Source organism: Nycticebus coucang, chromosome 7 (assembly GCF_027406575.1).
Source record: "Nycticebus coucang isolate mNycCou1 chromosome 7, mNycCou1.pri, whole genome shotgun sequence".
Classification (NCBI taxonomy): Eukaryota; Metazoa; Chordata; class Mammalia; order Primates; family Lorisidae; genus Nycticebus; species Nycticebus coucang.
Genome location: NC_069786.1, coordinates 46,849,101 through 46,876,452, shown reverse-complemented (window position 1 = coordinate 46,876,452; position 27,352 = coordinate 46,849,101). Strand labels below are relative to the sequence as shown.

The 27,352-nt window shown below is 39.7% G+C and overlaps 1 protein-coding gene across 1 annotated transcript; it reads right to left on the bottom strand.

Moving 5' to 3' along the window:
* Positions 1-7,597: 7,597 nt before the first annotated feature.
* TNFAIP6 (TNF alpha induced protein 6) lies at positions 7,598-25,378 on the bottom strand. Its single transcript, XM_053597377.1, has 6 exons — positions 25,207-25,378; positions 20,362-20,499; positions 18,357-18,518; positions 12,769-12,997; positions 9,324-9,364; positions 7,598-8,268 (listed from the first exon to the last, which is right to left on the bottom strand). Exons 1-6 carry the CDS (start codon positions 25,298-25,300, stop codon positions 8,099-8,101), a joined length of 834 nt encoding a protein of 277 aa, XP_053453352.1. The 5' UTR covers positions 25,301-25,378; the 3' UTR covers positions 7,598-8,098.
* Between the last annotated feature and the right edge of the window lie 1,974 nt (positions 25,379-27,352).

Below are 27,352 nucleotides of genomic sequence, written 5' to 3'. Positions count from 1 at the left end.
ACATATGACAAGTTTTAGAACACATCCTGCTTAAAGATGTTAACTAATGTAATCTTCCCAAAATACCAATATCCCCCCCAAAAAATATATATATATATATATTTTATTTATTTATTTATTTATTTTTTTGAGACAGAGTCTCAAGCTGTCATCCTGGGTAGAGTGCCGTGGTGTCACAGCTTACAGTAACGTGAAACTCTTGGGCTTAAGTGATTCTCTTGCCTTAGCCTCCCAAGTAGCTGGAACTACAGGCACCCACCACAGCACCCGGCTATTTTTTGGTTGTGGTTATCATTGTTGTTTGGCAGGCCCAGGCTGGATTTGAACCTGCTAGCTCCGGTTTATGTAGCTGGCACCTTACCCTCTGAGCTACAGGCGCTGAGCCCCAAAATAAAATGTATTGACATGATTCACCTAACTATAGACCAAATAAGGCTTTAACATTAATCCTTAGCATGTCAAATAATGACACGAAGTCATAACATTTTTATTACATAAGGATCAAGAGCAAGCTATTTTAAAAACAATGTAATTAGTTTCAAACGTTTTTCTACTTCAGTTCAAATTCGTTACATTTTTCTACTTGAGTTCAAGTTCTATACAAATTCAATTTCATATGATACTTCCAAAGTATAAGATTGTTTTGAGATTCTCTTTGGACTCTAAGAATAACCATTTTGTTTACTTTGAAATAAATTACTATACACAAATTAACGGTTCAAGAATTATTTATTTATTTATTTTTTTGAGACAGAGTCTCACTTTGTCATCCTTGGTAGAGTGCTGTGGTGTCATAGCTCACAGTAACCACAAATTCTTGGGCTCAACTGATTCTCTTGCCTCAGCCTCCCAAGTAGCTGGGACTACAGGCACCTGTCAAAACACCCTGCTATTTTTTTTAGAGATGAGGTCTTGAGCTGGCCCAGGCTGGTCTTGAATCTGTGAGCTCAGGCAATCCACCCACCTTTGCCTCCCAGAGTGCTAGGATTATAGGTCTAGAATTCTTTTTTAAGACTGGGTCCAGTGGTTCATGCTTGTCATCCTTGCACTCTGAGAGGCTGAGGAGGGTGGATTGCTTGAGCTCAGGAGTTCAAGATCAGCATGAGCAAGAATAAGATTCTGTCTGTAGAAAAATACTAGCTGGGCCCAGTGGTGGGAGCCTGGGGACACTGAGGCAAGGTGATCCCATGCACCTAAGAATTTGAGGTTGCTGTGAACTATGTTAACACCACAGCACTCAACCCAAGGTGACAGAGTGAGACCATCTCAAAAGAAAAAAAGAAGGTCAGGGGCTTATGCCTATAATCCTAGCACTCAGGGAGGCCAAGGCGGGTGTATTACTTGAGCTCAGGAGTTTGAGAACAGCCTAAGCAACAGAGAGACCCCATCTTTAAAAAAATAGCCAGGTGGTTGGTGGGTGCCTATAGTTCTAGCTACTTGGGAGTCTGAGGCAAGAGGATTGCTTGAGCCCAAGAGTTTGAGGTTGCTGTGAGCTATGCCTCCACGACACTTTAACAGGGGTGACAAAGTGAGATTCTGTCTCAAAAAAAAAAAAAAAGTATTCTTCTAAAAAACGTTTTCTAGGCTTGGCGCTCATAGCACAGTGGTTAAAGTATCAGCCACATGCGCCGAGGCTGGCAGGTTCAAACCAAGCCTGGGCCAGCTAAACAACAACGACAACTGCAACAAAAAATAGCCAGGAGTTGTGTCGGGCACCTGTAATCCCTGCTACCTGGGGAGCTGAGGCAAGAGAATCACTTAAGCCCAAGAGTTTGAAGTGGCTGTGAGCTGTGACACCATGGCACTCTACCAATGGTGACATAGTGAGTCTCTGTCTCAAAAATAAAACTAAAATAATAATAATAAAAAAAAGTTTTGTAGGCAAAGTCATGTGATATGGCAACAAAATGTACATTTAACAGCCTATCTTGTAACCAGTGCTTAGAAAGAGTGACCCAAACCAAAATTGCTTCATAAACCTTTGACAATACATTTCTGTTTTTGTGCTATCATTTACTTAGTTTTGGATTTATTCTAATTTACTGATGTATCTTTGTTTAGACATGTCTACATTTTTACCTGAGTAAGAACCTTAAAGTTAAACACGTAGGTATTTCTGCTGATAACTCAGGAGATTTAGCTTTTTTTTTTTTTTTTAATAAACCAACAATGTTAAATTTAGCTTTACTTATTAAAAATCATACAAACACAGATCATTTTGTTTTGCCTGGGTTTTTAGTTTTATAACCTTTGAGTCACACCTTGACACTTTCTTTTTCTTTTTTTTAGAGACAGAGTCTCACTTTGTTGCCCTCAGTAGAGTGCTGTGGTGCTCTTGGGTTTAGGCAATTCTCTTGCCTCAGCCTCCCGAATAGCTGGGACTACAGGTGCCCGCCACAACGCCCAGCTATTTTTGGTTGCAGTTTGGCTGGGGTTCCAACCCACCATGCTCAGTATATGGGGCCGGTACCCTATCACTGAGTCATAGGGTTCAGCCATTTTGGCTTCTCAGTCCAGGTGCTATGTCAAAATCCAAATGCAGAGTTCCTTTCTTTGGAGGCAATCAGGAGGTAACCATCAAATTGTTGGAGGCTTTTAAGGGCAGAGAGTGCAAAGCTCCTACAGCAAATATGGTCAGGCAGCTGCCGAGGGAAGCTTTTCTTCTCTTCCTGTTTGTAGCCATCAAACTCAGGCAATACCATCAAGTATAAGACCCCATAACTGTTTTGACCTATGTCCAGTTACTTATTGTACCAAGATTCAGTAATTGAGACAAGGATTGCCAAGGAAGAAAGGAATTTTTCTTTTTTTTTGAGACAGAGTCTCACTATGTCACCCTCTGTAGAGTGTTGTGGTGTCACAGCTCACATTAACTTCGAGCTCTTGGCCTTAAGTGATTCTCTTGCTTCAACCTCCCAAGTAGCTGGGACTACAGGCACCCCCCACAATGCCTGGCTATTGTTTTGGTTGCAGTTGTCATTGGTGTTTAGCAGGCCCCAGCGGGGCTTGAACCCACCACCTTCTGTGTATATGGCTGTTACCCTACTCACTGAGCTACGGGGTGCCGACCCAGAAAGGAATTTTTTAATAGGACAACATCTTGCCAAGAAAACAGGAGAAGCTGCCTCAGATCTGGCTCCCTGACTAACAGAGATCATGGGCTTGTAAAGGAGGAGCCACGTTCCTTGGGGCAGGTCGAGGTATGACAAGGGGCTCCCTGACATACATTGGGAGCAGGTTCAGGGGGTGTTGAATCTTAGGAAGTCTTCCCAGGGGCCTTCAGAATCTCAGCTCCTTTGTCTTGCAGAAAATCAATGATTTGGGGGAAATAACTCAAAAGATCAAGTAGTTAATTAAGGGAGAGGACTGTTAAAAAAACACACAGGGTTTTTTTGTAGCCTAAGCAAAGTCAAATATAAATCGGAAGAGGAAAAAAAAAAACCACACAGGGGCCACAGAAAATTGTTTACAGAGCGGGTTACACTATCGCCTTCTCCATAGCTAAACCCACTATTTCCAATTCCTTTCCTCTGGTTCACTCTTCCTCCATCACACTTCAGTGGGTCTTGGTCTTCTCTACCTCACCGAAACTGCCTGTCCAAGTTACTGACACTCTTCACAGGTGAGAGAACCAGACTGACGCCATCTTAAGGGTACAGCCATTTTGGCTTCTGTCAGCCATTTTGTTCAAAACTGATGAGTTACTGTAAATCACTGGTTTTCCACCTTGAGTCATCGGTGTCCAATCAGTGTCCATCGGTGTCCAACTGCCTTCTGGAGTGGGCCATATGGCAGGACCAGTGGCAGCCAATCCAGAAGCGGTCCCTTTGTTTAACTTGTATAGGCCTACTTTGCTGTGCTATACTATAAAAACACCCCTGTTACAGAGCTCGGGGCTCCTGGCTTGGATCCGTTGTAGCGGAGTCCCTGGGAGCCCAAGTTTGAACTTGCAATAAACAGCCCGTTTGCTTTTGCATCGGACTTGGCTCCCTGGTGGTCTTTGTGGGGGATTTCGGGATCTGGGCACAACACAGGGTTGATAATTTATTGTGCAGCATGCTTTCTTTTCCTTCTCTATTTTTCTTTCTTTTTTTTTTTTGTGAAAGTCTCACTATGTTGCCCTAGGTAAAGTGCCCTGATGTCACAGCTCACAGCAACCTGAAACTCTTGGACTCAAATGATCTTCTTGCCTCCGCCTCTCAAGTAGCTGGAACTATGGGCACCCGCCACTGCCTGGCTATTTTTTTTTTTTTAGAGACAGGGTCTCATTGTTGCTCAGGCTGGTCTCAAACTCCTGAGTTCAAGTAATCCACCTGCCTTGGCCTCCCAGAGTGCTAGGATTACAGGCGTGAGCCACTGACCTTTTTTTTGAGGCAGAGTCTCACTCTGTCACCCTGGGTTGAGTGCTGTGGTGCAACACAGCAACCTCAGATTCTTGGGCTCATGGAATCACCTTGCCTCAGTCTCCCCAAGCACCTGCCACTTGGACTAGCAAGTATTTTTTTCTATTTTTAGTAGAGACCAGGGTCTCACTCTTGCTCAGGCTGGTCTTGACTCCTAAGCTGAAGCAATCCGCTGGTCTCGGCCTCCTAGAGTGCTAGGATTCAGGCGTGGAGCCACTGTGCCTGGCCTGCAACATACTTTCTTTTTTATTTTATTTATTTATTTATTTATTATTTATTTTTTTGTAGAGACAGAGTCTCACTTTATGGCCCTCGGTAGAGTGCTGTGGCCTCACACAGCTCACAGCAACCTCCAACTCCTGGGCTTAAGCGATTCTCTTGCCTCAGCCTCCCAAGTAGCTGGGACTACAGGTGCCCACCACAACGCCCGGCTATTTTTTGGCTGCAGTTTGGCCGGGGCCAGGTTTGAACCCGCCACCCTCGGTATATGGGGCCGGCGCCCTACCGACTGAGCCACAGGCACCGCCCTGCAACATACTTTCTAATACACAGTTTACTAATTTACTATGTATGTATATTAATTATTATCTCTCTCCTTCCACCAGAACATAAGCTTCTTAACCTGGAGATTATGTTCACTGGGTTCTCTGGTATTTCTCAAATGGCTAGAACAGTGGTTGATGCATACTTTTTGGCTGAACTTAATTGGATGGTAATTATTGCCTGCATAAGGACAGAAAGGTGTGATTCTTTCATCACCCCTCAGAAAGGTTATGGCCAACGCTCCTATAACAAAGGAAGGTTAACAAGAGAAAACTTTACTGAAAGTTTTACGTGACATGTAATGCTTCAGAAATGAAGGCCCAAAGACCCAGGGAAAACTGTGTATTTATGCTTAGGCTTGATGAAGAATGGACAGTCATGTAGAAATGTGATTGGACAGAAGGTTGTGATCCAATGTTAATAGACCAAGGGAGAAAACCCAGCATGCCTATCTGTTCAGATTCTTCTTGGCCTGTGCGGCATTCCTTTTCTGGGGTATGCGGCAGGACCCCTGCAGAATGAGAGTCTTCAACAGGAGAGGAAGAGAGTGGAGAAGGAAGAGAGTGGCCTTTCTGGGGTTTATGGCTTGCTTTGGGGGAGAGGAGCTCTAGTTTCAATGAATCACCTTGGGAAAGAGGAATTATGGTTTCCAGGACTTGCTTTGGGGGAAAAAGAGGAGAGAGAGAGAAAGAGAGACAGGCGGGAAGGGGAAGAGAGTGAAGGAGAAGGTCAGAGAGACTGCTTCTGAGACATGCCAAAGCGCCATATTTTGGATATCTTTAGCTCACATACAGAGTAATAACTGTGGGTTTTTCATTCTAAAAAGTGAAGTAATATAGCAAAAATCAAATACAGATGAAGATGAATAAATATCCAGTCTTAAAACGGGACTAGGCATCTTGTTAAATAAAATGTATTAGAGGCCATTTGTTTGAACTGGGCTCTTGCATGAGGCCCAACAGACCAATCCAAAATGGAATTACTCATGTTGAAGTTCCCTGCCACCACCTGAAACTAAGCTGTTTACACAACCTTCCAGGAAATCGGGAAAGAGACAGAGAGAATAGCCCAACCCCCAAACAGGCCAGTTTTAGTTTGTTATACCCAAAGCGTGGGGCCAAGAGCCGGCTCATGCCTCAAAGTCTCTTGACCCCTAGAAGCAGGGTGGAAACCTTTGGTAAGAGGCTTTCGGTAGGGGAAGAGGAATCCGTAATGCAAGCCTTGACAATGCAATTTTGACCAACACCTGGTACGTACGGGGAGTCCTTATAAGGGGAAGCTGGGGTTTTGTAGTTATTACTAAATTCTTTCAGCTGAGCTTCCTGTCTTAAAGGGGGAGTGTTAACAGCCCTTAGCAAGATGGAGTTGGGGCATAACAAGTTGGCATGATAGTGAGAGGTTTGAGATCCAAAACTAGTGGTTATTTCCAGACATGAACGAAAGGAAACTGAATCCAAGTTCGGTGTGGGCAATGTGGCCTTTATTCACCCGAGTGTGAGTGTGCTGAGCTCGAAAAAGAAGTCAGCACGTGGGTGAAGGCGGTTGGGAATATAAGGCCTGGGGGAGGTGGGGATTGGTGCACTCGTTCCTTCTTGGGCGGGACTTGTGCACTCCTTTCTGTGACCCTGGGCTCAGTTCTATTTGGGCGGGTCCCTGGGCTAGGGAAGCCCCCTACCAATAAAGAAGCCCCCTCTATTTAACTTACACAAGAAAAGCAACCTTGAAACAATGAATCTACTCAGTCACTGCTTACCTCAGCCCTTTTCTGTCATAAATACAACATCTCTGCTCACTGCACTCACTTTAAAACAAAGTGTTGCTTGATTTTTTTTTTTTTGAGACAGAATCTCACTTTATCACCCTCGTTAGAGTGCTGTAGCGTCACAGCTCACAGCAACCTCCAGCTCTTGGGCTTAGGTGATTCTCTAGCCTCAGCCTCCCAAGCAGCTGAGACCACAGCTGGCCACAATGCCCAGTTATTTTTTTTGTTGTTGTTGCAGTTTGGCTGGGGCAGGGTTTGAACCCACCACCCTCGGTATATGGGGCTGGTGCCCTACTCACTGAGCCACAGGTGCTGCCTAGGTATTTTGTCTTTTTCTTTTTTTTTTTCTTTTTTTGGCCGGGGCCAGGTTTGAACCCGCCACCTCTGGCCGGTGCCCTACTCCTTGAGCCACAGGTGCCGCCCAGTATTTTGTCTTTTGTAAATATGAGGAAAGATACCTTAGCAAATCGATAAATATAACAGCAATAAATGTTTACCTTTGATATATCAAAAGAAACCATAAAAATAAAAAGCAAACTATGAACTTAAAACTAAATTGTAACATGTAGGACAAACATGGCCATATATATCTAATATAATCTTATAAATCAGTAAGAGAAAGGATTGACCTGTTTTATAAAATAGCTGAGAGAAAAGGGATGGAAAATAGCTCACAAAATAAATGAAATTGGTCCCAAATTATATAAACCAACCATCAATCTCCTGGACAAAGAAATGGAAATCCAAATCACAATGATGTTTCATTTTTGCCTACTAAAAAGAAAATTCTAGTTTAATTAACTTCTGATTCAGCAATTCTACTTCTAGGACACTGCCCCAAATGATTAGAGGGTTGAAAAGATATGTATGTTCAAAAATATTTATTACAACAATACTTATGAAAACAATCTGACATTCCAACGTTAGAGACAGGCTTAAATAACACATTGAACAATCACATCATAGAATATTTTACAGCTGTTCAAAATCATGATTTTGTAGAATACGTAACGATTTCAGAAAAATGCTTAAACCATAAAGCTCAAGTTTAACAAAACTATGAAATAAAACTGTACACAGAGTGGAATTTCAAAATTTCAAATGTAAATGCATACACACACACACACTACAAATAGAAAAGTGACTGAAAGAAAAAATACATACAAATGTTAAAATAAAAAACTACAAAAAAATAGAAAAAAGAAAAAATGTTAATGGTTGTTATTTGTATGTAGTGAGATTATGACAGATTTTACTTTCTCATTTAAAGTTTTCTGTATTTTCCAATTTGTCTGAAATTAGGCAATGCTTTCACATTTCAAAAAGTAATAAATAAATGTTAACAATAATAATATAAAGTTGAGATCAAAGGAGTTCCATCCTTCTTTTCTTATATGTGGCTAAATCTTCCAGCTAAAAAGTTTTTATTTCCAGTGGAAGTAGTACTTGTATTTTTTCCTGGACTGGATTTGGAAACAGGATCTATTGTCACATATTTGATTTGGAAACCTCCGGCTGTCACTGAAGCATCACTTAGAAACTTCAAGGTCATGACATTTCCTGTAAGAGTAGAGGCAAAAGAAGAAATATGTTATTGTCCTTTTGATTTGGCTAACAATTCAAGACCTCATCATTCTCACTGGAGAATATAAGACTCCCGGTATTCATAGGTTCTCAAAGTGTAGAATCTGGTTTCATTGCCACATGGAACCAGGGTAAGGAACTTTCATGCTTTTTCCTGTGTCCTTCCAATCTGTCCCACAGGAAATTTTGTCTACTCTGTTTAAAAGGTACTCTTTGGCCAGGGCATGGTGGCTCATGCCTATAATCCTAGCACTCTGGGAAGCCTAGGTGGGGGGTGGGGGAGATTGCTTGAGCTCAGGAGTTTGAGACCAGACTAAGAGCAAGACCTCATCTCTGCTAAAAATAGAAAAACTATGGCAAGAGGATTGTTTGAGCCCAAGAGTTTGAGGTTACCATAAGCTATGATGATGCCATGGTACTTCACCCAGGGCCACAGAGTGAGACTCTGTCTCAAAAATAAATAAACAAACAAACAAATAAATAAATGGTACTCTTTGTAGAAGCAGCATACACTGTATTGAAAGAGAATAGCAGCCTGGTGCAGTGGCTCATGCCTGTAATCCTAACACTCTGGGAGGCCGAGGCAGGTGGATTGCTTGAGCTCAGGAGTTGACACCAGCCTGAGCAAGAGCGAGATCCCATCTCTAAAAATAACCAGGCACTGTGGTGGGCACCTGTACTCCCAGTAACTTGGGAGACTGAGGCAAGAGAATCACTTGAGCCCAAGAGTTGGAGGTTGCTGTGAGCTTTAATACCACAGTACTCTACTGAGGGTGACAAACAAACAAACAACCCCCCCCAAAGCCTATATACTTTTAGTGCAAGCAGTTGGTGGCATAAATCTTTAAGTATAAATAAACAATTCTTTGCATTTAAAAGCTAACAAGTTACATCTTGTCTTAGTTTTCCTAGCTTTAAAAAATGAATAATAATAACCCCTAGGACAACGTCCTTCACCGTCATTGACACTGACAAAACAAATTATGGTGACAAAACAAATTATGGTTTTGGTCCCCAGTTTAGAGCATTACCTGTACTAATGATGTCATCTGGAAGCACATCTCCACAGTATCTGAAAAGAAATATTTAGAAAAGAGAAGTAACATGAGTGAATATTATATAGCTATTGAAAAAGTTCTTACTGATAATTAATGGCTCATTTTTCTATAATTTTTTTCTTTTTCTTTCTTTCTTTTTTGTTTCTGAGACAGAAACTGCATTGTCCTTGCAATACTAATTTTACAGCATTTCAATTTTCTCTGTCATCCAGACTACAGTACCATGGCCTCAGCCCAGATCACAGCAAACTCTTGGGCTCAAGCAATTCTCCTGCCTCAGCCTCTCAAGTTGCTGAGACTACAAGTGCCCATGACTATGCCTGGCTAATTTTTCTATTTTTAGTAGAGACAGAAGGTTCACTCTTTTTTTTTTTTTTTTGTAGAGACAGAGTTTCACTTTATTGCCCTTGGTAGAGTGCTGTGATGTCACACAGCTCACAGCAACCTCCAACTCCTGGGCTTAGGTGATTCTCCTGCCTCAGCCTCCCGAGTAGCTGGGACTACAGGCGCCCGCCTGTTGCAGTTTGGCCAGGGCTGGGTTTGAACCCGCCACCCTCGGTATATGGGGCCGGCGCCCTGCTCACTGAGCCACAGGCACCACCCAGAAGGTTCACTCTTGCTCAAACTCCTGAGCTCGAGCAATCCTCCTTCCTTGGCCTCCCAGAGTGCTAGGATTATAGAAGTGAGCCACCGTGTCTGGCCAATTTTTCTATAATTATTAAAATTTGTTTTTTTACTTGGATTTGTAAGGGAGAAGAAAAGTTGAAACAAAATTTGTTGTTTGAAGTAATCTTCTCACAATTAATGAAATTAAAAGAAAATGATCTGTGGCCTTGCTACTTTGTGTACCTATAAAACTTTTGTGCAATAATAGATCATTTGACTCTACTTGGAAAAACCAAAAATTTGTTTCTGATTAATTTACAAAGTTTTCTTCACGACTAAAGAAGAATGGAGTTTTATTAGACCTTGTCTTAAAAAAAAAAGGAGATAATATGAATCCAATAAATAACAAATTAGCCTGTTGACACCTCTAAAATAATAGTTTACAATTTTATCTAGAGTTGTAATTGATTTCTGAAACTGGGTTTAGAACAAAATGTCCTCTTGATTCCCAAGGTGAAAGATCCATTCTTTCAGAAAATGCCTGGTTCTGAATTTCTCAAACTCTACTTCATGTCTTCTCCAAGGTATTTTTAAAAACTAGTTGCATTTTGTTCCGTAGTCATCAGCCAAAGAACAAAACAAAGCAAAACACAACAACACATACTTTCCCTTCAAAAACTGTTGTTCATTTATGCAAGAAATGCCTTTCTGGGCAGCACCTGTGGCTCAGTCGGTAGGGCACCGGCCCCATATACCGAGGGTGGCGGGTTCAAACCCGGCCCCGGCCGAACTGCAACAGAAAAATAGCCGGGCGTTGTGGTGGACGCCTATAGTCCCAGCTACTTGGGAGGCTGAGGCAGGAGAATAGCTTGAGCCCAGGAGTTGGAAGTTGCTGTGAGCTGTGTGAGGCCACGGCACTCTGCCGAGGGCCATAAAGTGAAACTCTGTCTCTACAAAAAAAAAAAAAGAAATGCCTTTCTTTTTCTTTTCCTTTTTATCCTAACTCCTAGACAACACGGATTTATTTTTCCTTGTATTTAAATTACACGTTTCAAAGACAACATAAAAATCCGTTGAGTCTGTCATTTTTAAATTGTCCTACTATTACTTTTTTTTTTCTTTTTTGAGGCAGAGTCTCATCATATTACCCTGAGTAGAGTACTGTGGTGTCACAGCTCACAGCAACCTCCAACTCTTGGGCTTAAGTGATTCTTTTGCCTTAGCCTCCCAAGTACCTGGGACTACAGGTGCCTGCCACAACACCTGGCTATTTTTTGGTTTTAGTTGTCATTGTTGTTTAGCTGGCCTGGGCTGGGTTCAAATCCACCACCCTTGGTGTATGTGGCTGGTGCCATAACCACTGTGCTACAGGTGTTGAGCCCTACTATTATTCTCTTCTATTAAATTACTATCATTTATAACAGAGAATTGATATTTGATAGCCTATTGATAATTGATAACCTACAGTCTAAAATATGTTACAAAGTGGGGACCTGAATATATAAAATACCTAATTGTACACACCTTAACTTTGAATATATTGTAAAGCACTCAAAATTTAAACTATATTAAAGATTTGGGGTGGGGAAAAAGACTATGTTCTAGCATGTTGATAAATCAAGGGGAAAATATAGAGGAAGGAAACATTTGTTTCTTATGCCAAAGAAAACTTTTTAAAAAATTAATTTAATTAATTAAGTTTTAGAGACAGAGTCTTTCTTTATCATCCATGCTGGAGGACAGTAGCACAATCATGGCTCATAGCTTCAGGCAGCCTTGAACTTACTCCTGGGCTCAAGCAACTCTCCTGCCTTACCGCCTGAGTAAAACCACAGGTGCCCATCATCACAGCCAGCTTATTATTATTATTAGTTTTTTTTTTTTGCACCTCCTTATTTACAACAATTTTTTTTCTGTAGAGATGGAGTCTCACTATGTTGCCCAGGTTGGTTTCCAACTCCTGGCCAAACTCAATCTTCTCATCTCAGCCTCCCAAAGTGCTGGGATTATAGGCATGAGCCACTGTACCTGGCCAAAGAAAGCTATTTTTAAGAAGGTATTTATTGTATGCTTAACTAAATTGTAAAAGAGAAGGGGCTATACTTTGCTTACTTACTTTATGTACATAATGCTTAGCACAAAGTTTTGTAGAAAGAAGAAAGGCAAAAATTAACTGAAATTACAGTCGTTTTTAGGAAGTTAACATAACTTAGAACTTAAAACCCCCAACACATTTTTCACCTTATGTATTTTTTCTTCTTCCTATTGTTAGTCAAATCTTGAGGTTTTAATAAATAGACTACTTCTTTTTTTGTTTTTTTTTTGAGACAGAGTCTCATTATGTCGCCCTCAGTAGAGTGTCATGGTGTCACAGCTCACAGCAACCTCAAACTCTTGGGCTTAAGTGATTCTCTTGCCTCAGCCTCCCTTATGGCTGGGACAACAGGTGCCCACTGAGTGCCTTGCTATTTTTTGGTTGTAATTGTCATTGTTGTTTGGCAGGCCCAGTCTGGATTCGAACCCACCAGCTCTGGTATATGTGGCTGGAGCCGTAGCCACTGAGCTACAGGCACCGAGCCAGACTACCTTGTTTTTACAACTTACTAATAATCAAAGGCAACTATCACTACTTTAGTAATAAGTATATGGAGCAGTCAGCTAAGAAAATCTTTCTTGAAAATGATATGGTATTGTAGGAAAATTGAAATACTGTAAAATCAGTATTGCAGGGACAGTGCAGGAAAAATGAAAGAAGCAAGAAACAAAATGTTGGACATTCATTTAACTTCCTGTATAGGAAAACCTCACATACCTTCCTACGAAGCCATGGACATCATCATAACTGTCATATATTTCAACATAGTCTGCCAAGCAACCTGGATCATCTTCAAGGTCAAAGTTCAAAAAACTTAGGTGAATACGCTGACCATACTTGAGTCTAATGTGCCAGTAGCAGATCTGATTATCCTCATACTCCTTTGGAAAGCCTGGAGATTTAAAAATACGCTTGGGATCTGTGAAGACACCACCACACTCCTTTGCTGAAATGGGGGAAAAGAAAGGAAAAAAAGAAAAAGAAAGCATTAGAAAAAAAAACTATTCCTATTTAAAGATGCTACTTGCTTTCAAGCCATCTATTACTTGTTATGAAATATTGAAGAAATGATTTAATATATAGCATCTATAGTATGTATAACATATGTATGCTTATAGCTAATAACTGAATGGGCTTTTCATCAATAGTTTCTAAGTTCTCTAAAATAAACATGGACTATTTGTGAATTTTTATTTTATTTTACTTTATTTTATTTTTTAATTTTTTTTTGAGACAAAGTCTCACCACGTCACCCTCTGTAGAGTGCTGTTGCATCACAGTTCACAGCAGCATCAAACTCTTGGGCTTAAATGATTCTCTTGTGTCAGCCTCCCAACTAGCTGGGAGTACAGGTGCCCACCACAATGGCCAGCTATTTTTCTGTCCAGTTGTCATTGTTGTTTAGTAGACCACCAGCCCCAGTGTATGTGGCCGGTGCCCTAACCACTGAGCTATGGGTGCCAAGCCAAGATTTTTATTTTAAAAGTAAAAATAATAATGAGAAAACAGCTGGCCATTGTGACTGCACCTGTCGTCCCAGCTACTTTTTGGAGTCTCACATGAGCCAATCCCTTAAGCCCGTATGTTTGAGGCTATATGTAGCAACACAGTGAGACCCCACCTCTAAAAAATTATTTTTAATTAAAAAAATTCTGAAGGCTTGGTGCTGGCGCCAGCCACATACACCTGAGCTGGAGGGTTCAAATCCAGCCTGGGCCCGCCAAACAATGACGGCTGCAACCAAAAAATAGTCAGGTGTTGTGGCGGGCGCCTGCAGTCCCACTTATTTGGGAGGCAGAGGCAGGAGAATCACTTGAACCCAGGAATTGGAGGTTGCTGTGAGCTGTGATGCCACAGTGCTCTACTCAGGGTGACAACTTAGGCTCTGTCTCAAAAAAATAAATAAAATAAAATAAATTCTGAAAATGTAATTTAATTACCTATGCTTCTACTTACATTTTTGCTTTCTTTTATTTCTTAAAACTAAAGTGCACAAGTCCTTTGTATATATACCTGCCACAATGCTCAGCTAGTTTTTCTATTTTTGGCAGAGATAGGAATCTCACTCTTGCTCAGGCTGGTCTTGAATCCAGAGCTCAGGCAATCCACCCACCTCAGCCTCCCAGAGTGCTGGGATTATAGGGGTGAGCCACTGCACCTGGCCTTACTTTTATGTATTTTGACAAATACATCTATAGATGGATAGATATATAGTATATGTGATTACACACACACGGTAGAACCGCTGTAAGCTGACCACCCAAGGCACTGTAACAAAGTAGTCAATATATGGAGGTGGTCGACGTAATGAACTAGGCCGTGTGGTGCACGTCCAGTCTATGAAAATCAGTTAAGGAGGGAGTCAATGTAGGGAGGCGGTCAACTATGGAGGTTCTACTGTAGATCCATGCTAACAACAACACAATCAAGGTTTTTATTTTGTGGTGTCACATCTGTGTCTTCAGGGACTGAAATACCCAGAATAATGAGTTCCAATAAATTGTTTGGAAAATCATGATAGAATTTTAAGATTTCAAAGGACTTTAAAGGTGATTCTAATCCAATTAAAAGGAATGATTGTAATTATTCTGTATTCCTTAATCTTAATACTTCAGGATTTGGTGGAGATATTCATAGTTGCTTTTTCCAAGTCATTTATTATTTTATAGCTTTCAGTCATAATAAAAACAAACAAGTAAACAAATAAAGAGAAAGGTTGAGGAGCAACAAAATATGGCCACAGAAATAGTTCAAGCTCTGTGCTATGCCATTTCTCATTTTCTTCATTGGTAAAATAAATATAATTATACCTTTCCCATTATCACCCTCACAGGGTCACTCTGAGTATAAAATATAGAAAATAACTTAAGGATGTTATGGAAATGTAAAATATTCTTATTGTAAAATGAAATGTGCAATGCATAGTTTGTATGTCTACATACATTTTCAGCTTTAGGAATGAATTTCTTTGTCCTGTATCATTGTATCTTTGTTGTATGTATTATTAGATTGGAAGAAATTAGAATATTAAACTAATTTGACTGCCTACTTAGCTAGATCTATTTAGCTCTGTATTTTATGTTACATATAGTTATTGCCTCACCTATTGCCTATTTAGAAAATGATAGCTTTACCAAACTAACTAGGTCTCTAAGCACTGTTAATTGGTTAAAAATATTCACACCATGGGCGGCACCTGTGGCTCAGTGAGTGGCGAACTGGCCCCATATACTGAGGGTTGTGGGTTCAAACCCGGCCCTGGCCAAACTGCAACAACAACAAAAAAAAATAGCCAGGTGTTGTGGTGGGCGCCTGTAGCTACTCGGGAGGCTGAGGCAAGAGAATCACCTAAGCCCAAGAGCTGGGGGTTGCTGTGAGCTGTGATGCCATAACACTCGACCGAGGGCAACAAAATGAGACTTTGTCTCAAAAAAAGAAAAAAAATATTCACACCACATGGTGGAGTGCGGTGGCACACACCTGTAATCCTAGCACCATTGAGAGGCTAAGACAGGTCGATTGCTGGAGCTCAGGAGTCCAAGACCAGCCTGAGCAATAGTGAGACCCTGTCTCTACAAAAAATAGAAACGACTAGTTGGGCTTTGTAGCAGGTGCCTGTAGTCCCAGCTACTTGGGGGGCTGAGGCAGGAGGATTTCTTGAGCTTAGGAGTTTGATGTTGCTGTAAACACTAGGCTGAGGCAACAGCACTCTAGCCTGGGCAACAGAGTGAGACTCTATCTAAAAACAACAAAAATTCACATGCAATGGTAGTCAACATTATTTTGCACATTCAGAACTCACAATGAGCAAGTACACTTATGAACACTGCTTTTGTTTTTTTGCAGTCCCCACGCTCCCCCCACCTCAACACTTTTTAATGACTGTCTTCATCCTTATCTCGATCAGCTCTAACCTGGGGTACAGATTAATTAATAATGATTGCTTTATTTTTCTGACATTATTGTGATGTTTTTTATTCCAGTAAAGTTTCAATAGATGTTCTCTTAGCACTGGTTGAGGCAGTCCGCAGTCTCCTTCAAGTTAACCACATCCTACATAATCCACATACTTCTAAACCCAAAAGTGAACTAAATGTACTAAGAATTGGGTAAGAGCAAGTCTCCCAGGATTCTGTACCCACATTTCCAGAGTAGAAAGTATTCAGGCTTCTATGAGAAAAATAAAGTAACTTATGAAAGTTTGTAAGTTAGGATGGGATTCTCATAAAAGGCCAATGGAATGTTGTAAGAACCCTCTCATGGATACTTCTTCACTGGCCATGCATTTTGAACTATGGAAATAATCAACTAGGAGCTCAGAGATTCTAAAACTGATCAAGCAGGGCAGCACCTGTGGCTCAGTGGGTAGGGTGCCAGCCCCATATACTGAGGGTGGCGGGTTCGAACCCGGCCCTGGCCAAACTGCAACAAAAAAATAGCCGGGCGTTGTGGCGGGCGCCTGTAGTCCCAGCTACTCAGGAGGCTGAGGCAAGAGAATCGCTTAAGCCCAGGAGTTGGAGATTGTTGTGACATCATGGCACTCTACAGAGGGTGATAAAGTGAGACTGTCTCAAAAAACCTCCAAAAAACAAAAAACCCAAAAAACTAAAGTTGATCAAGCAAAAGAAAAATACAAGAATATATTTGAAAAGAAAAGTTACTCATGAGAGTAAGAAGAGAGTTGCCTCCATAAATATATTGAATAAAACGTAAGAATGGGAGGGAGGAAAGGATTAAATATAGGACGAAATAAAGTTTTGTGTGGTATAGGAATAAATAAGCTTGAAGCATGTCAAAGTGATTTGAAAGTTCAAGTTATATAAATGTACTGAGTATTCACATTTCATCTCATGTGGAACTAGGTGACAGCTCTAGGCAAAAATATTTCTAATTGGAATACATAATTTTGAGATAAAAGTTTGTTACTGACATGAGAACTTGCTTTCCAATTGTTAATACATTAAATAATAAATTTTATAATACTATTCTAGAACTTAACTACTACTCTCCTTCTGTATTAGATAATTTCTTATAAGGTAAATCCAAATGGGACACCATCTGAGGCTGTTTATGATCATAAATGCTGCAAAGACTTTGTAACATACTATAATACTTTGTAACACTGTCCTGGGGGAAATATATCCAAAAAGAACAGTCTGGAACAGTCTATTTTTCCCTCCAAGAACATGACATAGAATAATTATTATTTTTTTAAGAGATTGTGTTTTTATCAGGTTGTCTTGAACTCCTGAGCTCAGAAGATCCTCCTGCCCCAGCCTCCCAGAATGCTGGGATTATAGGCATTAGCCGCCACGCTCAGCCAAGAAGAAATCTTTATATTAATTATGAGTTAATTTTCTCATCAAATATTTTCTAGTTGCAAGCAACCCTGGAAAAATGGGAACAAAAATACACTATGCAATAATAACTAGTACATACAATATATAATTGTTTGTTAAACCACTGGATAAAAGTTGCTTAGTTTAGTTTGGAACTCTACCTATTTATGCATAAAAATAAATTAGGGAAAAAAATTTGCTTACTTTGTCTTCTTTTTCTCATTCTGTAAAGTTAACATTTGGTAGCATCACTTTATTATTTTAGCTGATTATTGATAATTACGACATGTTTATAAAATGCTAGGTTTTTTTTTTCTCTTTTTTTTATTTTTGTGGCCAGGAAGTTCTCTGGCACAGAGAAGATCTGAAGTCTCAATCTCACCTGCCTACTTCTTATTGATTTTCTGATTTTGGTTAAATTACCTAACTTTGTAAATTTCAGTTTCTTGATTCATAAAACAGGTAAAACAATAGTTCCTTGAAGAGTTATGAATATTAAGAATTTAAATGAAGGAATTTAACTTAGTATCTGGTGTAGTATAATCACTTTGTGAATGGTAGTTATTAGTAATAATTATCATGACCAAATTGAATTATTTCTGGGAGAAGCCATTTCTTTTTTTTTTTTTTTTTTTTTTTTTTTTGTAGAGACAGAGTCTCACTGTACCGCCCTCGGGTAGAGTGCTGTGGCGTCACACGGCTCACAGCAACCTCTAACTCTTGGGCTTACGCGATTCTCTTGCCTCAGCCTCCCGAGCAGCTGGGACTACAGGCGCCCGCCACAACGCCCGGCTATTTTTTGGTTGCAGTTTGGCCGGGGCTGGGTTTGAACCCGCCACCCTCGGCATATGGGGCTGGCGCCCTACTCACTGAGCCACAGGCGCCGCCCAGAGAAGCCATTTCTTTTTTAACAACCTTTGAGTCGCAGAGCTTTTGGAAAACATAAAATTATTATTTTTAACAAACCATGTGGATTGTAGCAATAGGCGTCCCATCTTTCACTCCTATTGAGACGGACTCCATAATCAATAATACCAGTTTTTCCAAATCCACAGTTGGGCCCTGGCTTCACAATGGGGTATCCAACTCTGCCCTTGGCCATCCATCCAGCAGCACAGATGTGAAATCCTGCAAGAAGAAGGGTTACAGACTAAACTGTTAAACTCTCTCAGCTGAGCAAAGGTCATCTTGAGATGACCACTTCCAACGGTTAAGTTTTTCTTCTCTCTTTTTTTTAGAGATACAGTCTCACTTTGTTGCACTCGGTAGAGTGCTGTGACATCACAGCTCACAGCAACCTCCAGCTCTTGGGCTTAGGCGATTCTCTTGCCTCAGCCTCCCGAGTAGCTGGGACTACAGGCGCCCGCCACAACACTTGGCTATTTTTTGTTACAGTTTGGCCGGGGCTGGTGCCCTACTCACTGAGCCACAGGTGCTGCCCAACAGTTAAGTTTTTCAACTGCCCAAATCTAGTTCATGTAAAAGAGAAAAAACAATTTTAAGAAGTTTGAATACATGTAACATCTGACTTCTGATTTTTACTAGAAAACTACATCTTACTCAGAAAAATAAATTGTTAGATGGGCTAGAAAGTATAATACTGTGGCTATGAAAGTAACCCAAGCTCAGAGCTGGCTTCTTTTCATCTCAGGGCCTATCTAGTACCTTGAGATAATTTCTGAAATTATCATCAGTTCTGAAAAAAAAAGTCATGACAAAAAATTTTAATTAATTTCTATTTAAGGATCAATTAAAATATTAGTAATATTTTTAGAGATTTGAATAAAGACAAATTCTTTCATAGGTTTCATGTGAAGGCTCAGCCCTGTTTCCCTTGCTCAGTTTTAGAAGCTATTTTAATATCTGCCAATGCTATCCAAGAGGGCATTCAGCAGAGGTCCACATGGCTAGTAAATACCATGGCTTTTGTATCCATCTTTACAATTACTTTGCCCCCCACAGCCCTGTGATTAAAGATGAGTAGTTGCTGGGCGGTGCCTGTGGCTCAGTCGGTAGGGCGCCGGCCCCATATACCGAGGGTGGCGGGTTCAAACCCGGCCCCGGCCAAACTGCAACCAAAAAAATAGCCAGGCGTTGTGGCGGGCGCCTGTAGTCCCAGCTACTCGGAGGCTGAGGCAAGAGAATCGCTTAAGCCCAGGAGTTGGAGGTTGCTGTGAGCTGTGTGAGGCCATGGCACTCTACCGAGGGCCATAAAGTGAGACTCTGTCTCTACAAAAAAAAAAAAAAAAAAAAAAGATGAGTAGTTGTCTGGGGAGGCTTTGGGGTATTTGAGAGAACATCATTATTTTTGTCTTCGGTAATGTATCAGAGCATATGCTTTGCTGGATATTATCCTGTCAGCAAAGGAGTTCTGAACAGGGGTGGCCCATTCTCCTGAAAGTCCCAGTGAGATGACAGTGGCCAATTTTTGTATAAAAAAGCAAATAACAACAGTTAGTCTCCCGGGTTTCCACAAGATCTTCATCTTTCTAGTTTCTTCTCTTGCTATCGTTTATCTTCCTTGAATTCATCCACTTACTGTAAAAAAAAAAATTGGAAAAAAAGCCACTCTGTTTATTGTGGCTACCAATTATTACTAAATTTCCTTGTGAGACTCCACTGTAGTGTCATTTAATAGCTGAGGAAACCCATACTCAGAAGTCGAGGAGGTAGAACCATATTAAAAATGAATAGCAATAACTTTACAATCAATGAGAAATTTAAATGAGGTTGAGATAATTTCATTTTCTTTTAACTTTTATTTTATTAGTTCACACTATCTTATGACTTCAAAGAAGTTGCTGGTACTGGAAACTTTCTGCCAGCTTTCAGCAGGTAGATGGGAGGAGGCAAAGAGCAGAGGTGTCTGAGGGGATAGAGAGAGAAGTCTTAATAAAGATAACACGTAAGGTGGATTTTATCCTCCAAAGGGCGGGGTGGGAACACGAAAAATTATTGTCAAATCAATTACCAATTTTTCTGGCTGCCTCTACTTGCTTGTAGGTCGCAAGACGGCCACCTTCAAATTCACACACCGCCTTAGCTTCAGTGTAGGTGAGCTTATATTTGCCAGACCGCGCTTCTCTGTGGTACACGCCTGCTGCTTGTTCTGTGAAATCACCAATAGCCATAAATGCACTACTGTCTATTCTTACAGAACAGGGAAATTTTGTGGCCTCAGCTAGAACATTGCATCAGCTATTGTTCCTGCCAAACAGCTTTCTGGGTCAGCTGTCTTGGGTGGCTAAGCTTTTATTATTAGAAAGCTTTGGAAAAAATATGAATGAGGGGAATTTTAGGGGGATTTAGGAACACAGAAACTTGAGGCTAAATGATGGTTTTGACCAGTTAGTCTGAAAAATATTTTTAATACAACATTATATTTTTACACTATCAATAGATAGTAATGTTTTGGCTTTCTTTTGGCTTTAGGTCACATAAAGACCTGGAAAAGTAAGCAATAGAGGAACAAAAGGAGGTGAAGACAAAGAAAGCAATGGGAATTGGATTCATTATGTAGGCTTATAAGGATGGAGCAAAATAAGCCAAAATATCCATTTGAGGGAAATGACTAATGCAGTATAATTAAGAATTTAGTAAACAAAAAACTATTGAAAGGCCTGAAGGAATCCAAAGCAAATAAATACTAAATTAAGAAAAAGAAAAATGAATTCAAGCGTAGCAGAGAAAAAAACTGGACACACCTAACTACCAGTTACAACCTGAATTCTTCTTTTTTTTGAGAAAGAGTCTCACTCCGTTGCCCATGGCATCATATCTCACAGCAACCTCAAATTCTTGGGCTCAAGTGATCCTCTTGCCTCAGCCTCCCAAGTAGTTGGGATTACAAGCATGCATCACCATGCCCTGGCTAGCTTTTCTATTTTTAGTAGAGATAGAGTCTTGCTGTTGTTGCTCAGGTGGTCTCATACTCTTCAGCTCAGGCAACCCACCCACTTAGGCCTCCCAGAGTGAGCCACTATACCTGGCCAATGCCTCTGTTCTTTATCTGATGTATCTTTTTAAATTTACATGTTGTTCTCATTACATTTGAGGCAATGCTAAGTCATGTATGAGTTGTCTTCCAACAGATCACCAAACAGACTGTTTTGACTTTGGAGTGCTTTCTGCCGTAGAAACAATGTGAAAAGATTCCCAGGGCAATAGTCATAACATTAACTCTAAGGTTAGCTCTCCTAAGCCTCCTATGCACTCGGCCAGATGTGGTTGTATCCTGACCTGTGCAATTAGCCATCATTAAGACCATTTCCAATGAGAAGACATATTTTCTGGCATGCAGCAAGACATGAATCAGGAAATAGAGTTCCTTGTTCTCCTCCCCAAACTGGAAGTTGACACTGTCACAGTTCAATGGGAGATGGTGCTTGTTATTTTCTGTTTATCTGAACTCCAAAAGGATCCTGCTCTTATACATTACATGGTAAAACTCATTATTCACACACAGAGGGCCTTAGGCAAACTGATGCTCATAGGTCAGAGAATGCCAGGAACATCAAATCATAACCAGTCAAGTTGTTGTATCCTTTAAAAGTCACCAGCTGCCCAGGTGTCCTTCATATGGCAAAGCCTCATTAAATTTTCATTAGTCTATAATTTGGTTATTTCCGGCATATCTCATGAAGTATTTTGTTAGGTACTGTAGATCAAGTCCTGTCCTCGAGGAACATGGACACTAGTGAACATTAAGAATATGTATATCTTATTCTTAGTAAAGCATCACAAGAATGGAGAAGCATGAATCCTATGTACTCAATTTTGATATGAGGACAATTAATGACAATTAAGGTTATGGGGGGAAGGAAAAGCAGAAAGAGGGACAGAGGGAGCGGGGTGGGGCCTTGGTGTGTGTCACACTTTATGGGGGCAAGACATGATTGCAAGAGGGACTTTACCTAACAATTGCAATCAGTGTAACCTGGCTTATTGTACCCTCAATGAATCCCCAACAATAAAAAAATAAATAAATAAAATAATAAATAAAAAATCAATCAATAAATAAATTTTTTTAAATAAAAAAAAGAATATGTATATCTTGAAATAGAAGAAATAAACATTTTTGGGAGAGAAGGGACACATGTTTAACTTATGTACTATGAGAGAGATGGTGCTAATTATCAAAAATGTTAAAATTATATCTACTCACTAAGAATACAGACTAAAAGATCTTTATTTGAAAAAAAATTTTAGAAATTATTTTAATGTATGTCAAGTTTTCTCAAACTGATTTCCTTGATATTTTACTCCAAAATTGAAATATGGTGTTTTCGGAAAAAAAATTAACAAAGATTTTTAAAAATAGTTTGAAATTTTCCTCCTACTAATTTTTCTTAAACTTTTGGGACCTGTGGATACTTTATAAAATAGTAACTAAAATAGCAAAAATTTTCTATGTTATAATTTTCAACTTAATTTATTAACTGTTAACATTTCATATTGTTTCTCAAAGAGCACCAAACTTCCTGGTATCTTGCCTTGTGTACAGATTGAGAACTCTTGTTGTAGGTATTTAACAAGAAGGCATTTATAGTATTTCTCAATTCACGCCCAGTGTGGTGGCTCACACCTGTAATCCCAGTACTCTGGGAGGCAGGCCCCACCTCTAAAAATAGCTGGGCTTTGTGGCCCTTGCCTGTAGTCCTGGCTATTGTGAGCTGTGACACCATGGCACTTTACCAAGGGTGACAAAGTGAGACTCTGTCTCAAAAAAAAAGTATTCCTCAATTCAGAATTTTAAGCTATTAAGATGTACAATAAATCCTAATTTTATCTTTCAGACGAAATAATAATTTATTAATTTTTCTGGCCCATAGTTATTTATTAAGACTATTTAATTGGTAATTGTTTTTCTGTTAGTAAGTGGCAACAATAGAATGTTGAATATGGTTTCCACTGCTGGTTCTACCATGGAGGAATTGTACAACCTTGTATAACTTGGTGAGCCACAATTGCCTCATCTATCAAATGGAAATAATAATAATTTTGGACACTAGTGGGAAATCAAGACATGCCATTTTCCCCTTCCCTTCTTTTCAGACTAAATAGGATGACTGAAAAGAATTGCTTATCTGTGCAGTTTCAACGTTCAGGATGCATATAAACTGATTGCAATCTTCTGTCCTTAAGTGGGGTTTTTTTGGTGGTTTTTGTTTTGTTTTGTTTTCTTTAAAATGCTATTTAAGAAATTAAAGGATACCACAGTAAAAATAAGCCTCATGGATTTCTTCAACCTTCTCATTTTACCAGTTTGGAACAGTAACAGAGAATTCAAAGTGTCCCATTCTTGATAGTTGCTAGCAGAGTCCTGCCTTTTAATACAACTCTTTTACCTCCTTAAATAGTTTCTAAAATTATTTTGACCCAATCAACTACAAACAACGTGCGCTAGGCTGACTGGCCAATAATTCATCCCAGGTTGGAGCAATTTGCTATTATCCCAAGCCTTTGATTTGCAGTACACTATTAACAAACATTTGGTTTGCTCCTCTCTGCCTCTGAGGCAGAACTTCTATTGTTCAGGTTTACATTTCTAAAATATACAACATTACTTAAAAAACAAAACAGTGAGACTTCAAATTGTTTGATTGTTAGAGAGTTTGACATTTCATACTTTATGGATAAGGGTTTAATTCTTATAGGTTTTATGACATTTAAAAATTTTTCTGACAAATGTGTATATACCTCCTAAATTTGGTTGTGTTCAATGAAAATAAACAAAGAGATTTGCTCATTGCTGTACTAAATTCCAGAACCCCTCTTGGCCAAATGGATCCCAGTGAAACTAGTTCACTGGCTCAAGCTGAAAAAAAGAGGCGGCAAGGCTGTGCATTACAAATCAGGCTTTTTAATGAAACCCTCATGGCTGTAGTTATTACCAGAGAGAAACATGCCAAAAGGGAAGATATTCTACAACTGTGTGCTGCTTCACAAGCATAAAAACAGATATAAGTTAATTTTTAATTCTCTCATTTATTCGTTTTATGCAAAAATATATATCAACTTTTCTCCAAGCAATTCAAATGTTTTTTACTGTTAAACATGATAATGAACATAAAGCAATTATCAGTTTGAATCATGAGAAGTAAAGCATTGTTCTGTGTACTGTAAGGGGTATTTCAGATTTTCTGTATTTTGTCTTTTACGATCTACTGTTTATCTTTACCATTTTTTTCTATGTCATTCCTTATACTTAACAACAAAAGAAACTTTCCTTGTCTAGAAACTATTTATATGACTAGCATGAACAGAAAGAATCAAAGTGGTAAGAATGCACTCAGAAGGGGAAATCTTTTTCATTTTTTTCTGTATTGCAAGCTGCCTTTGTCAAAATAGTCAAAAGGTGTTTGGGAACACTAACATATACACTAGAGCTCAGAGTACATGGAGTAATGATTATAAAATTTTTGTATGTACCAATTTGTTATAATTCTGAAATCTAACTGCAAATGCATTGAAATAAAAAAGTAATATGTTGGTTTTTAGTTTGGTTAAAAAAATACTCCTCGCTATGCTACCACATCTGCTTTGATCATTTTTTAAATATAATTTTACACTGAATATAAAAATTGTAACTATTGTTTTCTATGGAGTTCACTTTATAAAACCCTGTTTTAAAATTTTAGAAGGCAAGACCACTTATTTAAAAAATGGTATATACATTCCAATGGCTACCTTTCCTAAGGATTTTCTTTGAAAACATCAGCCTTGAACAGAATAGAAAAACTTGCTTTAATTCACTACTCCATGATTTCAAAGAATTGACATTTAGAACAAGAAGCTCATGAGTGAAGTTTCTTACCAAGCCATATGGAGTTATGAAAAATTCCATTCCTGAATCCCCATCCTTCAGCATCTTCCCACAGCAAGACAAATAAATAAATTAAGATGATCATGTCTCCAGTTGCAGAGAAGTAACAGTCTATCAGGAACTGCTCCTAGCAACTTCTCAGAGCAGCGGCCGAAATGTGACTGAAACATCTGGTTTCCACATCTTTTAAATAGTTTTTTTTTTGACGGTGAGGTCAGCAAGTACTCTCCAATGGCATTTTCCGCTGTAGAGTTACACAATTATCTCAGTGTCTGAAGCAAATCCTCTGACTCATTTGCATTGGCAACCAAAACCAAGGATATAGAACGATCATCGACGTTTTAAAATTCACTTACTCAGAAAGGAGTTCATTTATTTTGTCAGTCACAAATGCTTTTCTTTTAGAAAGTTTGTGTAATTTGGTGTGGGTTCAGCAGTGATTAAAAGAAAGCCAATCTTCAGTAGGAATTTTAAGAGAAATCTGGAATGTTTTATTTACAGTGTTAATTATGGGGCATGGGGATTATGGTTAAGCATTAATCTTTAACTTGACCCTGGTAATGTTGCATTAGTTTTTCCCTACTCTTATCTAGCTTGCATAGAAAATTTAAAACAAAAAGTGTGCACAGTTTTGTAAACCCTAACCTTTCTCCAGTGCTGCAGGACTTCCTCATTCTCTGTATGCATTTGTTCTAGGGTGGCATCTGTTGCAGTTTTTGGTTTGTTGTGGTCAGCAGGTAACTAAATATATCGGCTTCCAGCAGTTTAATTTCAGAGCCTTAGGACATCCCAGCAGTTTTGAGGCATCCCATTATGACACAAACTTCCTCAGGCCACAGATCCTTGAAGTGTTGGGAGAATGAAAGGTAGACTGCAATAAAATAAACAAAAATAGGACTCTAGCTTCCCCAGAAGAAAGAAGAAGATGATCTTTGAAGAAGATGATCAAAGTAATATGTAATGATTACCACAGTAAAAAGATCACATATTCAAATAACCCTTTTGTATAGAGTAGTTGGGTAACATGTTGGGTTTTAGTCCCACTGCCACTGATGCTAATAGCATTTCCTGTTGATTGGTTGTCATTTGTCAGCAGGTTTTCTTTTCTTTTTTTGAGACACTGTGTTGCACAGGCTGGAGTGCAGTGACATAATCATACCTCACTGGGACCTTGAAATCCTGGACTCCAGTGATCCTCCCGCCTCAGCCTCCCAAGCAGCTGGGACCATGGCCATGAGCGACCATGCCTGGTTGATTGTCTTTTATTGGCTATTCTTTGCTACTTAGCTTCTCTGTTCTTATTTGTAATCTGCTTCCCATTCACTCCCGTGATAGTGACCATTTCTTCCATGCTTTCTTAATCCCTCCAATGATATTGGACTCCTTTGAAAAAGCCAACTTTCCAGACATCCTTTGGTCTGAAATCAGCTTTGAATCCCTTAGGCATCTTTGAATTGAGTATCTCAAGCTTGTCCTGGTCTCATCCGTTCTCAAAAGATCAGTTGTGGGGATGTAGGCTGAAGGTACAGAGTTTACTGGACACTCCCTGAGGCATGCATGAAGTCACTAAGGTTCAACATTTCTCTTTTGGACCCGTGGTAATTGAGAGATGAGAGTATTGTGGTCAAGTTCACAGATAGAGTTAGTGAATCACAGTTTGGTAAAAAAGTGGCTGGGTGCAGTGGCTCATGCCTATAACCCTAGCACTCTGGAAGGCCAAGGTGGGAGGATTGCTTGAGCTTAGGAGTTTGAGATTAGCCTGAGCAAGAGCAAGACTCCTGTCTCTACTAAAAATAGATCATCTAGCCAGGTATAGAGACACACGCTTGTAGTCCCAGCTACTTGGAAAGCTGAGGCAAAGAGGATTGCTCAAGCCTATGTATCTGAGATTGCTGTGAGCTATGATAACACTACGGCAGTCTACCAAGGGTGACAGAATGAGTCTCTAAGAAAGAAAGGAAGGAAGGGAGGGAGGGAGGGAGGAGAGAGAGAGAAAGGGGAAAGAAAGAAAGAAAATCAATTAAAAAAGAAAAAAGGGGTAGGCGCCAGCCCCATATGCCAGAGGTGGAGATGGCGGGTTCAAACTCAGCCCCGGCCAAAAACTGCAAAAAAAATGAAGTTTGGTACACAGGGTTAC

Excerpts from the sequence above, each read along its gene's own strand:
- TNFAIP6 (XM_053597377.1), bottom strand. The coding sequence starts at position 25,300 with ATGATCATCTTAATTTATTTATTTGTCTTGCTGTGGGAAGATGCTGAA. Across the intron at positions 12,998-18,356 it reads CTATTGCTACAATCCACATG|CAAAGGAGTGTGGTGGTGTC; the intron begins GTTTGTTAAAAA and ends CCCCCATTTCAG. Across the intron at positions 8,269-9,323 it reads AGATGACATCATTAGTACAG|GAAATGTCATGACCTTGAAG; the intron begins GTAATGCTCTAA and ends CTACTCTTACAG.